The 12,381-nt window shown below is 38.1% G+C and overlaps 1 protein-coding gene across 15 annotated transcripts in view; it reads right to left on the bottom strand.

Moving 5' to 3' along the window:
• SYNE1 (spectrin repeat containing nuclear envelope protein 1) overlaps positions 1–12,381 on the bottom strand; it is a 317,016-nt gene that overhangs the window by 26,130 nt on the left and 278,505 nt on the right. For all 15 annotated transcript variants that reach the window (XM_055810929.1, XM_055810939.1, XM_055810935.1 and 12 more), the window contains 3 exons: positions 11,765–11,931; positions 4,608–4,770; positions 1,032–1,219 (listed from right to left, as the gene is read on the bottom strand). In XM_055810929.1, the coding sequence (XP_055666904.1) occupies positions 1,032–1,219; positions 4,608–4,770; positions 11,765–11,931 (518 nt within the window). The remainder of the gene's footprint in view (positions 1–1,031; positions 1,220–4,607; positions 4,771–11,764; positions 11,932–12,381) is intronic.

Genomic DNA, 12,381 nt, shown 5'->3' with positions numbered 1-12,381 from the left:
TATTATAAAATCAGTCAAAGATAGCAGTCTGTGGATATAAGGCGGCACAACTTAACAGCAACATTTTTTTTGCACAAAATAAAGAAAACCTTTACTAAATACATTAAGAATATCCCACAAAACCAAAGATCATATAAAGTTCAATTCAGCATTTTGAAGTCATAAACTTCACCTAGAGTTCTTGATGTGACTATGTAAACATCAGAGAAATTAGATTCATAACTTAAAAAGATACAGACAAGATCTTCACAAATAGAGTTCAAAAAGTTTAACATGTATTACTACTGGTTACATAGCACTGGCACAATCTAGCCTACATCACTATGACTATCAAACCCACCCGTGCTATCCTAGGTGTAAATAGAAAACAATGAATCATCTGGATACTGTGGACATGCAGGGTACAGATGGTCTAAGCATGAGCAGTAAACCAGACCACACCCAAGATGTTTGGGTGCTGTAGCCCACGCTTGCTCAGCAGAGCTAAGGTGGGCAGATGAGGAAATTCCATATGAGCGTCCAGTCCTACAATTCTTTCAAATAAACAAAATCGGACATAAGACAAACTGCAGAGGAACATCAGGTGCATGAAAACTAACACCTGGAATAACATTCCACCATTCAATAACTAGTTTCCCCAAGTTTCAGTAGTTCTGTGGTAAACTTAAGTGTTACAACTCCCCCTTTTAGGTCATGTTTTCTAAATCTCTTGGATTCACTGCTGTCATCTAAGCTTTCTCTATTTTCTCATAATTTCTCTGGACCATGGGAAACAAGACATCATTCCATCAAAGGCCTTGTGAGCAAAATTTGGTAACTGGTATCTGTACCTTGTATAAAGGTGCATACAAATGCAATCTGGAATTTCTTTTTTTCCCCCACACAGTAACAGCTATTGTTTTTCATTCAGTGGTTGACCTTTTCCTGACCCCTACACCCTTTTCTTCCGTACTGCAACCCTATAACACATATCCCATCCTGTATTTGTGCCCGTGGAAGGAAATAATAACCTGTAGGCCCTTCAGACTTACTTAAGTCGCCTTTCCATTGACATTGCACAAATGTTCCTCCACCTTCTGTCCAGATTGCGTGTAGCCTGCTGGATAGAGTCACACTCTGCTTCTGTGGCACAAGCATCACAGTCATGAAGAAGCACTTCACACAGATTGAGAACAGATGCCACTCCAGTGCTGTGTTTCTCTATGTCCCTCTGAAGTTCCTGCAAGTGAAGAAGTTAATTCTTAAGAGAAATTGCAAAACATGCATAACTACAAATGCCTTTCTTGGCTACTTATTAAAAAATAGATTTAATAATCTTGTGAATGGGAGAAACACATTTAATGAATACCTATTAAGAGACTGCATCTGCGCAAGTGGTATTGCAAAGTTATTAATGAAGCCAGGAGACCCTGGAAGCATGCACAGCTCCCTAGGGACTACAAACACCAAACCATAACCTGGGACAAACTGCCAGAGCACGGCATGCTCAGCTGAGCATCTTCCACACACATTTAATCAACATCACCAATGAACGGTGGAATTATTCCAAGCCCTTTCCCGTTATCACACTGTAAAGCAGCAGTTAGTAAGAGAAGTGTGACAAGAAAATACGTTCTTATCTACTGCAAAGGTTCGGTGGAGGTACCCTTTGTTAACCTACTCTTCCTCAGGTGAGCTAGCTGCAAAGTGGCATGCTTGACATGGAGATTGGCAGCAGCATGTGTTGAACAGTGCATCTCTAGGAGGAGATTTTTCTTCCTTGAACTTTCCAATTCTATAGCATTTTCATTGGAAATGGAAAAGGAAAATTCAGGACAACTAAAGAAAATGCACTTACACTGTCTTAGCACTTATATGTGATCAGTATTATCTCTCCTGTTGGTTTCTTGGTTGCAATGGCTTTTCTACACTGTTGATAATGTTTCATCTTGAAGCAACGTTTCAGCTCGTTTTGAACTACAGGTTCAAATTAAGACAAGCCATAAAAGTAATTAGCTATTGCTGTTGGATCAGCGCAAGGAAAAGAAACCCTGCTTGACTTCTGCCTATGTTTGCAATGAATCATCATAATGTTAGATGGAAAAATCAGGATGGACAATAACAAAGCCAAGACAACAATTCCAATAGTGACAAAGAAGTACTAACGTGACTACATCAAAAAGTGATACGTTGCATCTAGAATACTATGTTCACTTCTGATTCAGATGAAGAAAAGAACTGTTAAGACTAGAGTTAGAGATGTGGAAGTTTACTTAGGAGAACAAGAACTTGGCAGCTTGAGGACTGCTCTTTATAGTTTTGCTAGTGAAGTAAACTATAACATGCCAAGGGAAATATAGTGTCAACATATTGTCTCTACATACATCTAAGGACTAACTAGAGGAACTTTTCTTACAACTAGCAGTATGATGTTCTGAAAATGCCTTCCAGCAGGAAATGAGATCTGAATGTAGAATCTAAAAACCTCAGCAAATTTCAAATGGAGCAAGGTCAACTTGTAACAACCAGCTGATTTGATTGTTTGTGATAACTGGGGTTGCACTCAATGAAGTAATTTATTTCCTTTTCTCATCTATGAAACAGAAAGCTATTTTGTGAACTTCTACATGAGACCACCAAGCTGAAAAATGAGACCATCAAGTGGAAAATCACAATGTTTTCTTTCTCAGTGCTGGCCCTTTCACTTTCATTTGCCTGGAAAACACTCTTTTATTGTGGTGTCCACGTGTTTACTCTTCTTTCTACCCATCCTGAAATGTTATATAAGGATGGATACTGTAAATAGATACTCTATTGAACACAAACTCCAGAAAGCCATGAGACTTGAGGTTAAGTAAGTTCAGGTAACACAATCTCCTTCCTGCTGTTTTGGAGTACAGCAGTAGTGAGAACTCCCAGTTCATGGACCTGAGGATTCCTAAGGATTAAACTTTTTTATTTACCTACAGAACCTTTCTACAAGAAAGGCCTTACATTGTTTTTTCTCCATAGCCTTATATTTCTTCCCCAGATTTTAAAATGATCTGTGTTTATTAGAAAGCATTTAGCCTTTGAGTTAGTTCACAAAGGAACATGACTTTTATGCACAACTGTCACCCACATACAGATTTTTTTTCCCAAAAGCAAACACATTTTTTTCCGCATTTCAAGTAGTAGCAGATTGAGAAAGTAAACAAATAAGTAATCCTTGAAATGCAGTTAGCAACCCTAGGAAAAGTCTGCAGTGAAGTTACCCTATCTTCCCCAGGATATCCAGCTTCCATTGTATCTTTAATTTCACTACAGAGACCAGAAATCTGCAAAACTGACTGTTGGCTGAAGTGGTAGATAACAGAGTTACAGACATGGAATTTGGCCTTGATCTTTCACAGTATAATATTTTTAATATAATTTTGGATATGAACACCTGGTAGCAGTATCAGCAGGGAATATAATGACCTCAGTGGAAGATCAAACATGGAAAAGAACGTAAGATCACTAACGGAATAAGAAAGAGGGATGAAATACTTGAGAAGATGGCCAATGTACTGGCCTTCTGAGATGCGGTGGATAGTGATGTAGCCTGCAACTAATAAAAAATACTGTTTGCCATACACCGAAGATGGGTGGTGGGGTTTTTTTTTGGTTTTTTTTTTTTTTTTTTTTAAATTATTATAATAATCATGGCTTGCAGTGTTATCTAATCAAATCATCATCAAATTTCCAAACATGGCATCCTATCATGATAATTAACTTGTTTCTCTCCTTTGGAGTTCAAATTAAACCACTCGCACTTCTACAGAGTATCACTGCACACTGTGACTGCATGAGGATCACCACAAGGAAACAGCAGAAGGCAGAGATACACCAGTCTCTGTGCCCAGAACAAGTCCCCTAAGAAGTGGTTGTAACAAACTGTAGGATGACTGCATAGGAATGCTAGTAAAAAATCTCAAGTATCTGCTTTGTTGACAGCAATGTTTAGCCCTGCCCAGCACTTTATTGTCTCAGAAACACCACTCATTAATAACACTTGTGTGTTACTTCTTAGAAGTAACATTGGTTTTAGTGCCAAAACCTGGTTGACTTAACATTTTTCTGCCCATTCCAGTGTTGACTATTTTGTTCTAGCATTCATAAAGGCTATGTGTCCTACAAACCAACCAATTTCAACTTCACATGTATAGCTCATGCATCTTTGCGTGCAAAGTGATTTCCAAACAAGCTGCAAAATAAAACTGAGTTAGAGAGGTTGCTAAACAATAGTAATCTCGAAGCATGTGCAAAATTTGCAAGGTCTAATAGGTGTCAGTTTTGCCTCTGGGTAGAGACAATTCAAACAAACAAAAACCACAAACCCCAAAGGAAAAACAATTGCAATTATTCGTTCAGGTTACATCTCTTGATGCCTTACCTTTCTCGGAAAGGTCAATCAGCTCCTGGTGGATTCGGTGTCAAAGCCAGCAGAAGGCTCTATAAGTGACACAGTAAGTACCACTTGCCTTGATATTTAAACACTTCTTTGCCTCATGCCCTCTCAGCACTGAGCCTGGGTATGGGCAGCCCAAGGACACTCTACTTTGGTTCTCCCCATGTCATCGTGCACCTGCTAAGTGTTTGTATTTTACCTGCTGTTCATTTAGCTTCCTTTGTATCTCCTCGGAGTCACAAGTTTCATAGACAATAGGTTTGGACAGCTCTGACTCAATGTGGACAAGCCACGATCTCAGGCTACTCATGTTTTTATCCAGTTGCTGCACTGCAACGAGAGTCTCCTTCAACTTCTTTACCCTGTAAAGAAAATCAAAGAGCAGCATAACTACACCCGGAAGGAGAATTTCCACAGCATGCATTTCAGGAAGTTTTTAGAGAAATGTAACTTTGACGGCAAGTTCTGTTGTGTAGTTTTCTTTTATTATGTAACGAAAGCATATTATGTGTGCAAATAGTCTTGGATTCATAGGTTCCAGTTAAGAAAAAATAAGAGCCTACTGATGTCATGCAGCATTTTCAAAGCTTCTGTACCTTTACTGGTTGAGTTAAATATTTGTTAAGAAAGGTAAACTTCTGTTTTTTTAATGAACTCACACACACCAAAACCCCAAAACATTCTAAGTAACTTAGTTGTGCATTTGACCAACAGATGACAAAAGTTCTTCTTAGGCTACAAATTACTTAGCCATTTAACCAGTACTGGTGGTGGAGTGCACTGAGTGAACAGGTCTTTTTCACCCCAGTGATTTCTAAACATTGCCATAGAATGTTTTGGCTTGGAAGGGACCTTTAAAGGTCATCTAGTCTAACTCCCCCTGCAATAAGCAGGGACATCTTCAGCTAGATGAGACTGCTCAGAGTCCCATCCAAGCTGACCTTGAACATTTCTAGGGATGGGGAATCTATCACCTCTCTGGGCAACCTGTTCCAGTGTGAAGACTTGTCCTTGAATAAGTAAGTTTTAGAGGGAGAAATCCAGCTAAGAACTAGTGAGAAATCCTGAATCCCAAGGGCTGCTTTAAATTGTTCTTGATCTTAATGGACTAGTTCAGATTTAAAAAGATGAAACTGGCCAGGAAAAATTAAATAGTGGATTTATTTTAATTAAGAGAACATCAAGCTTAGACAGTGAGAAAAATTTGACTAAACCTTCTTCCTCTCTTTGGTATTTTTTCCTTCAGCCTGTTTCAACTGCAGAAATAGGTCTGAGTAATTCTAATTCCCTCCTTCCTATTCCCATGTTACATAACGTACATTAGTGGATTCTGAAATTGTTTCTAAGCTTGCTTTTTTTTCTTCCATTTAAGTAGTACTACAAACAATTTTGAGTAACATTCCATTTTATGCTTCTATTGCTCTTTCACTTCAGTGTTTCAATATCAGAAACCTTGGAAGAGATGAGGGCACCTGGGAATAGACTGTCTAGATCAGGTTGAAAAATACAAGATTGCCAGATTCATCAAACAAACAAAATGCCACCTGACTACCCTGTAATTCAAACAGGGCAATTCACATTTTTTCCATAGTACTAACCAGCAAATTTATCAAGTGTTTCCATATTTAAAGCAGTGGTTGCAGCTGACCATTAAGAGTCTAATATGGGTGTCCTTCTCTTACCAAAGAGAAATGCAGAGATCTTAACATCATCAATTAAAAAAACTTAAAAGTTAAATCTTTCAATTTTTTCACTCTTTCTAGCCCTCTTTTTAGATCACAGATGGTGAAACTATGGCTCTTTAGCACCAAACATGCTTAAGAACAGCTTGAACACATCTTGCTTGCCAGAATCTCATGACCAACAGCTGCAGGGTTGTGATCTGAAAAAAAAAATCTTGGTAATTGGAAAAAATCTGGGTAATCTTAAAATCTGGATATGAAGGGACCGAAATCAACACAATCATGCTGAAAGACTGCCCCAGTTATCCTAAAACACAGTTATGGGTTTAGCCTTGGAGAGACACCAGGAGAACAATCAATGCCTGGGGGCACCATCTCCTTGTCACCTATGGTTGTACAGGCAGTGCTTTGTGGGTTTGGACCAACTGAACATTGCTCACAGGGTGAGCAAAAATGTTGGTTATCACTCTTCTGGAATTCACATACAGCTTTCCAGTCTCTGACATTAATTAAAGAGGAGTGAAATCCTGCCCATTTTCTGCTTAGATTTCGAAGGCTGGATGCTGCTGATCCTTTGCAGGCATGCTGGAGCAGGAAAAGGAACAATGAGTCATGTCATCACTGTGTAGAAGCAATGTTACTCTATCATTTGCAAGCCCAAGTCGCAGACCAGGTTATTCTTGTTTGTAATTGTATAGTACCCTAACCTCTGTGGCGGATTTTATTGCATTTTGCCCGTAACACCTGATAAAGGCCCCATCATTTAGAAAGTGCCCTCTTTGCCTCAGGCAGACTGCATGGGAATACGTCCCTGCCACGAGTGAAAAACAACCCTGGCCCAATTAGTGCTATTTTCAGTCACATAACCTAAGCTACCAAAGGAAGAAGAACTGTGACACAGTAAAAGAACACTCCAACCAAAACCTACTGCTAAACCTGCCCTCCCACCAAACCATTGCAATTCCCTGCACCTAAATACCAAAAGTTAAAAAAAGCACCACTCCCCACCCCCCCAAGAAAAAGGACAACTCCCTTCCTGCCCCCCACTACATTTACTAAGACTGTTCTTTTCTGGTACAGAGTCTAACATAACAGGTTCCTTGCCCATGGTACAAATAGATGCAAATAAAAAAGTGCTTCTTGGAGTATGCTGGGCTTACTTTTTTGGCTGAACTGCAATACAGTGTTATGCCTCCAGCTACTGTGAAAACATATCTGCAAACAAATAATAGATGTAATCCATCAAGTCTAAGAGTTTTCCTCTGAATTTTAGCAGGCAAGATGCCCATGGTCTTCATCTCACTGAATATTATGCCTGTGTACAAACAATTACATAATGTGTGTGCAACAAAATTATGTCTCTCTTAAAAATACAGCAGGTCAAATCCTGTATTTCCATGAAATTGGTGGGGCCTGAAAGCTAATGAAACTAAAAGCCCTGCTCAGAGACAAAGGACAAATTATAAACCATTCAATTATGTTGGATCCCTAGCCAACCGCAATTTTGCCCTTTTGAAGTTCCATTTACAAGATTTCATTTAAACAGTTAATTATTCCAATAATCATCTCGTGCTTTTGTTACAGCTTTAAGCATGTTACTGCAAGAGACTCGAGGTAACTCCCCTCCTTCATAATCAAGAGTCCACATGGAAATCAAAGGCTTGGACCCATAACATGGTTGCTTTACAGGTTGTTTTTTATATAACACACACGCACCAGTGTTCCTACATTTTAGAAATACTTAAGACTCTCAGAAGGGAAAATACTGCAGAATTCAATTGTTTGTTTTTATTGTTTACTGACAAAAACTTATCTGAAAATTTGAATGGGCTCATGATGCTTATGTTTCCCTTTTCCAATTACTGTGCTTTGGTTATGCCGAGAAAGTAATAACTTTAAAATATCTATTTTACATTAAGAAAAGGCAGTGGGAGAAAAACTCAGAGCTGAAATTAAGCCCAAGTATCTTTAATTTATCTAGTCCCAAATTATACAGCCTTAGATTCCACTTCAACCTAAAGAGGAACAACTCTGTAAATGCATAACTATGCATCATATAGAGCTCATAGCTATTGCATTAGTAATTTAGACAGCTGGTTACTAATATTAAACTTTAAAAAAACACATGAAAAAAGTCAGTAAGAGTGCATTAGCTATGTCTGTACAAAGCCAGTAGAAAGCAGACACTTTCTTTTTTTTAAATATCTACTTGGAACTGGAGACAAAGTTTCAACAAACAGTCTATGAAATAGTGAAAAATATTACACTGTTAAAACCAGTGTTTTTAAAAAAAACAGTTTAAAATAATCTTTTTATGAATAAAAAAGATCTATTGGTCAAAGCACAGTACTATTGTGTAGCTGGACACTAGTACTGTCAGTTATATTTGCTCTTCAGACCACAGTTTCTCCTTTCAAAGAGCAAATTTCTAGAACTCTGGACAAAACAAAACTTCTAGAAAAGATAACATGAATAGGGATACAGAGAAGATGAATCAAAAATCTAGGATGATGTAGGCTGAGTTCAAGTATTACATGCAGTAACAAAACAGTCATTAATAGGTACAGTACAGACCGGCTTCAATAAGTTTGAAACACTTTAGAGCTTCTCTCCTTCTCTGCCTTTTGCTTGTAGCCATGCCCCTTTGATGACACAAACAGTGAGCAGACAAATACAAAGTCTGCTTTTTCTCATGTGTGTACATGCTCTTGTATTTAAAAACAGCAGTAAAACCAGTATACAGCTTCTTCCAGACAGCAAAGAGTTTTACTAGTTCTAAGTCTGCATCAGTAGCAAAAAATTATTCTGGGATCCAAAAGTACTAGCTGTAAAACAAATTATGCTCTTACCACTGTAAATATTTTTAAACTGAGCAGAAAACACTAATTTCTAGCTAAGGCAGTGATTTCTACATATCAATATTTCAATTAGTTTCTCATCAAGACAAGACTTCAGAAAGAACTGTATCAATCAAAAGCAAACAAAAATAGCTGCCTGCCTTGTGATATCACAATTACAGTCTGGGAGATCTGAATCCACACTGCCGTCCTCTGCCATCCTCACAGCACGCAAGTCCTCTGCCACCACCATGAAATTTTCCAGCATTAAAAAGAAGAACTTCCACTCCAAAAGCCTGCAAACACTGTGCTTTGGGCGGGGGGAGGAAAGGGGAAACACTTCTCTTTGCTGGTGAGTACTGTACAGAAAATGTTGCATGCCAAACAAATGTTAGCAGCCGTTGCTTGATAACATGAGACTGAATGGTGACAAGTGGTCATGCTTCTAAATAAAACTTGCATTCATCAACATGTGCCAGACTTGATCTCCAGGAATGTGGACCGTGAGTGCTAGGGGAAGGGATGAAAACACACAACAAAGCCTTCTTTGCAAAGCCTGAGCAGTTGCAGTATTAGCACTGCTTCCTGGCTGTACACATCTATAACATTTTTTGCACTGCGTTGACGTATCAGAAAAATTCATCTGAAAGGAATAAAATGTTCTAGAAGGCCAGAAACAGATGAGACTGATGCAGAGACACAGCTACCTTTCTGTAGCTGCCTCTTCTCCAGTTAGAGACCTCCTCAGAATGGAGAGGCAATTAAAAAAACATAGGTCAGGAAACAGAATGTAAGAAAGAGCCTTTTACAGGTGAATGGAGAAGTTCCACTGCAGAGCATGAAATCAATAGGTAAAGATTCAGACTGGACACATATTACCATAATATATTACTAAAGCATTTTCACAGAGCACTTTCTGTTCATTCATAGTTGTAGGAAACAAACCATTAAGAAAAATGCTCTAGGCAAGGGATGACTGTAGCTTTGCAGAAAAATACGCTGGCTCTGATCATTTATTAATGCTGTCAGGGATCCAGAATATGAAAAGATGTATTTCATTCTCAACCTCAGAAAAATTAATCTGCATTTACTTGCTGAGTGCAGCCAAAATCGTATTATATGATATATTCCAGACTCCAAAGTACCATAGCAGGAACACACCACAATATGTAACAACATATTCTGAAGAGCCTCTGGAGCCTTCTAAAAATTGTCTTGGGGGATGCAAACCTTTTGTCCAGTGGGAATTAGACAGCAATACAAGTACTTTGTACAGACATTAATCAACAACTTGGGCTTTAACTGCTGTCAGCCTGAACTACAGCTGAGTTAGCAAAATAACCACAACCTAGAATCAAATCTCTCCACCATTTACTTCCCAACTTCAGCAATGCAACATTCAAACTTTGCAGAGGTTTTTTTTCACTTCAGTAAGCACTAGGATGGAAAGGGTTATATGTTTTACTGCATACAATAGTGCTGAGCAAGTTAGCTGAGAAGGCCAAGTTGAAAAATAAATCTGGAAATAAAAGTAAATAAAGTTTTTATATAAATTAGTTTAGAACTAGGACTTGACACTCTGCTTCATGATAACAGAATGAGAAAGTTTAAGTGTATAATATTGCAGTTTATATCTCCCCACTCCAAGAATGATACAGGATCCTGACCCTATAGAGGACTCTAACTTCTAATACTGAATAGACGATACAGATCTTTTAAAGATGTGTTTTGCAGTTTCTGAATACAATCACTTTTCACTAGAAACTTTCTGAAGGTATTATTTGAACACTTGTCCAAGTAGGTGTTTCAAAAGACAAACACAAAAATACGGCAAATATACTTCATGTTCAATTACTGGTGATGTATCACATCCTCTGAAACCAGCAGGCTCCTTAACCATAACACACCACTTCCTGACTTAATTGTGCTGTAAGAAACATACAGTGTTTGTTACTTTAAAATGAACTACTATAAAAGGAGCTGGAGCCACCAGAATGCTTCTGCTTACATAAAATTTACTGCTCCCATGCTTACAGATTTCAGAGCAGGAATGCAGTAAAACCATATTAAAAAAGAACAGATGAAAAAAGACAATGGAACTAAACAAACCCTTTTGCAGCTAACAGGACTAAAGTATTACTAATTCGTACGTCCTTACATCACAGAAGCATAAAATATAAAGTGTATGTACATTTTATGAAGTGCAAACTTGTGACAAAATCATTGTTGTTAACAGCAGCCTGTAGCACATCTCAATAGAAAGTATTGAAAACAAATAAACTGGTTTCTTCATGTATCAAACAAAAATCCTCTATTTCTTTAAGTTATGAAAAATGCTGTTATGTTTTTCACCTTGAGTAATAAGAATCTTTAAGCCCACTGTGCATGTCTACCTGCAGTTACTCTTCTCCATCCGTGAAAAAATCAGGCAGAAAAACTAAGACTCAGTTTTGGAACTGCTCTTCTCAAAATCCAAAACTACAACTGCACTGTTTCAATTCCTCTGCCGAGAATATTTAGAAAAACTGCATTTGTGCCCAGTTTTAAGCACTCATCTGAAATAAGATGCTACTGGAGGAAGGCTCACTAAACCTGACTGAAACCGATCCTGTGTCTTTCTAGCAGAAAATGTTTTGAATTGACTCTTCTTGAAGAAATGTCAGGTAATGTAAAGTGAAACAGGAAGGTGAATGTCACAGAAACGTGTTGATGGTTAAGAATAAGCTCGTTTCACAGTCAATGACGAAAAGGCAGACAATAAAAAGATTTTAAGTTAATGAAATTCCAGCATATTAATCTGTTCCACATAGCATGTAGACATAAACCAACTGTTTTACCTGGCTGCAATAAGATCTAGAAGATGTTGCCACCTGTCATTGATCTTGCCAAGTTTGTACTCTATCTCTGATGCCTTACTCTCATGGCTGGCTTTAGCAAGTCGCTCTCCCATTTGCTGGAGCTGGATTTTGTTCTTCTGGGCTACAGCAATTTCCTCTTGATAATCCTGGACAGTAAAGAGCAATCAGAACTCAAGGTACTTATTCTGAGTACACTCTGCTCTACACTCTAAAGAAACCTTAAAACAATACATGTGAATGTTATTTTTTTAGTAATTGGTACCGTGGAGAAACAACCTCTTAAATATTAGATGTATAACCATGAAAAACTTCATCAGGATGAAAAAAAAAACCCCAAAACCCAAAACACAACACCTTCCATAAATATATCTGCTATGCTTAAACTCATTACAGGCAATTCTGATTGGACATTTAGTAAACCATTCAGACACCTTTTGACTTTGCATTTACTTAATTTTCTGGTACCCTTGGGAGGTCCTACCTCAAGAAAGACAGCAAAATGCTGATAGTGAGAGAGCACAAACACACAGTCCTACTGGAACTTATAAACATCACTGTAAGGTAAAAACTCCATTTCAGCTAATTCAGTATCCTCT

The sequence above is a fragment of the Falco peregrinus genome, chromosome 7 (genome assembly GCF_023634155.1).
Source record: "Falco peregrinus isolate bFalPer1 chromosome 7, bFalPer1.pri, whole genome shotgun sequence".
NCBI lineage: Eukaryota > Metazoa > Chordata > Aves > Falconiformes > Falconidae > Falco > Falco peregrinus.
This window is presented reverse-complemented; position numbering and strand designations above follow the sequence as displayed.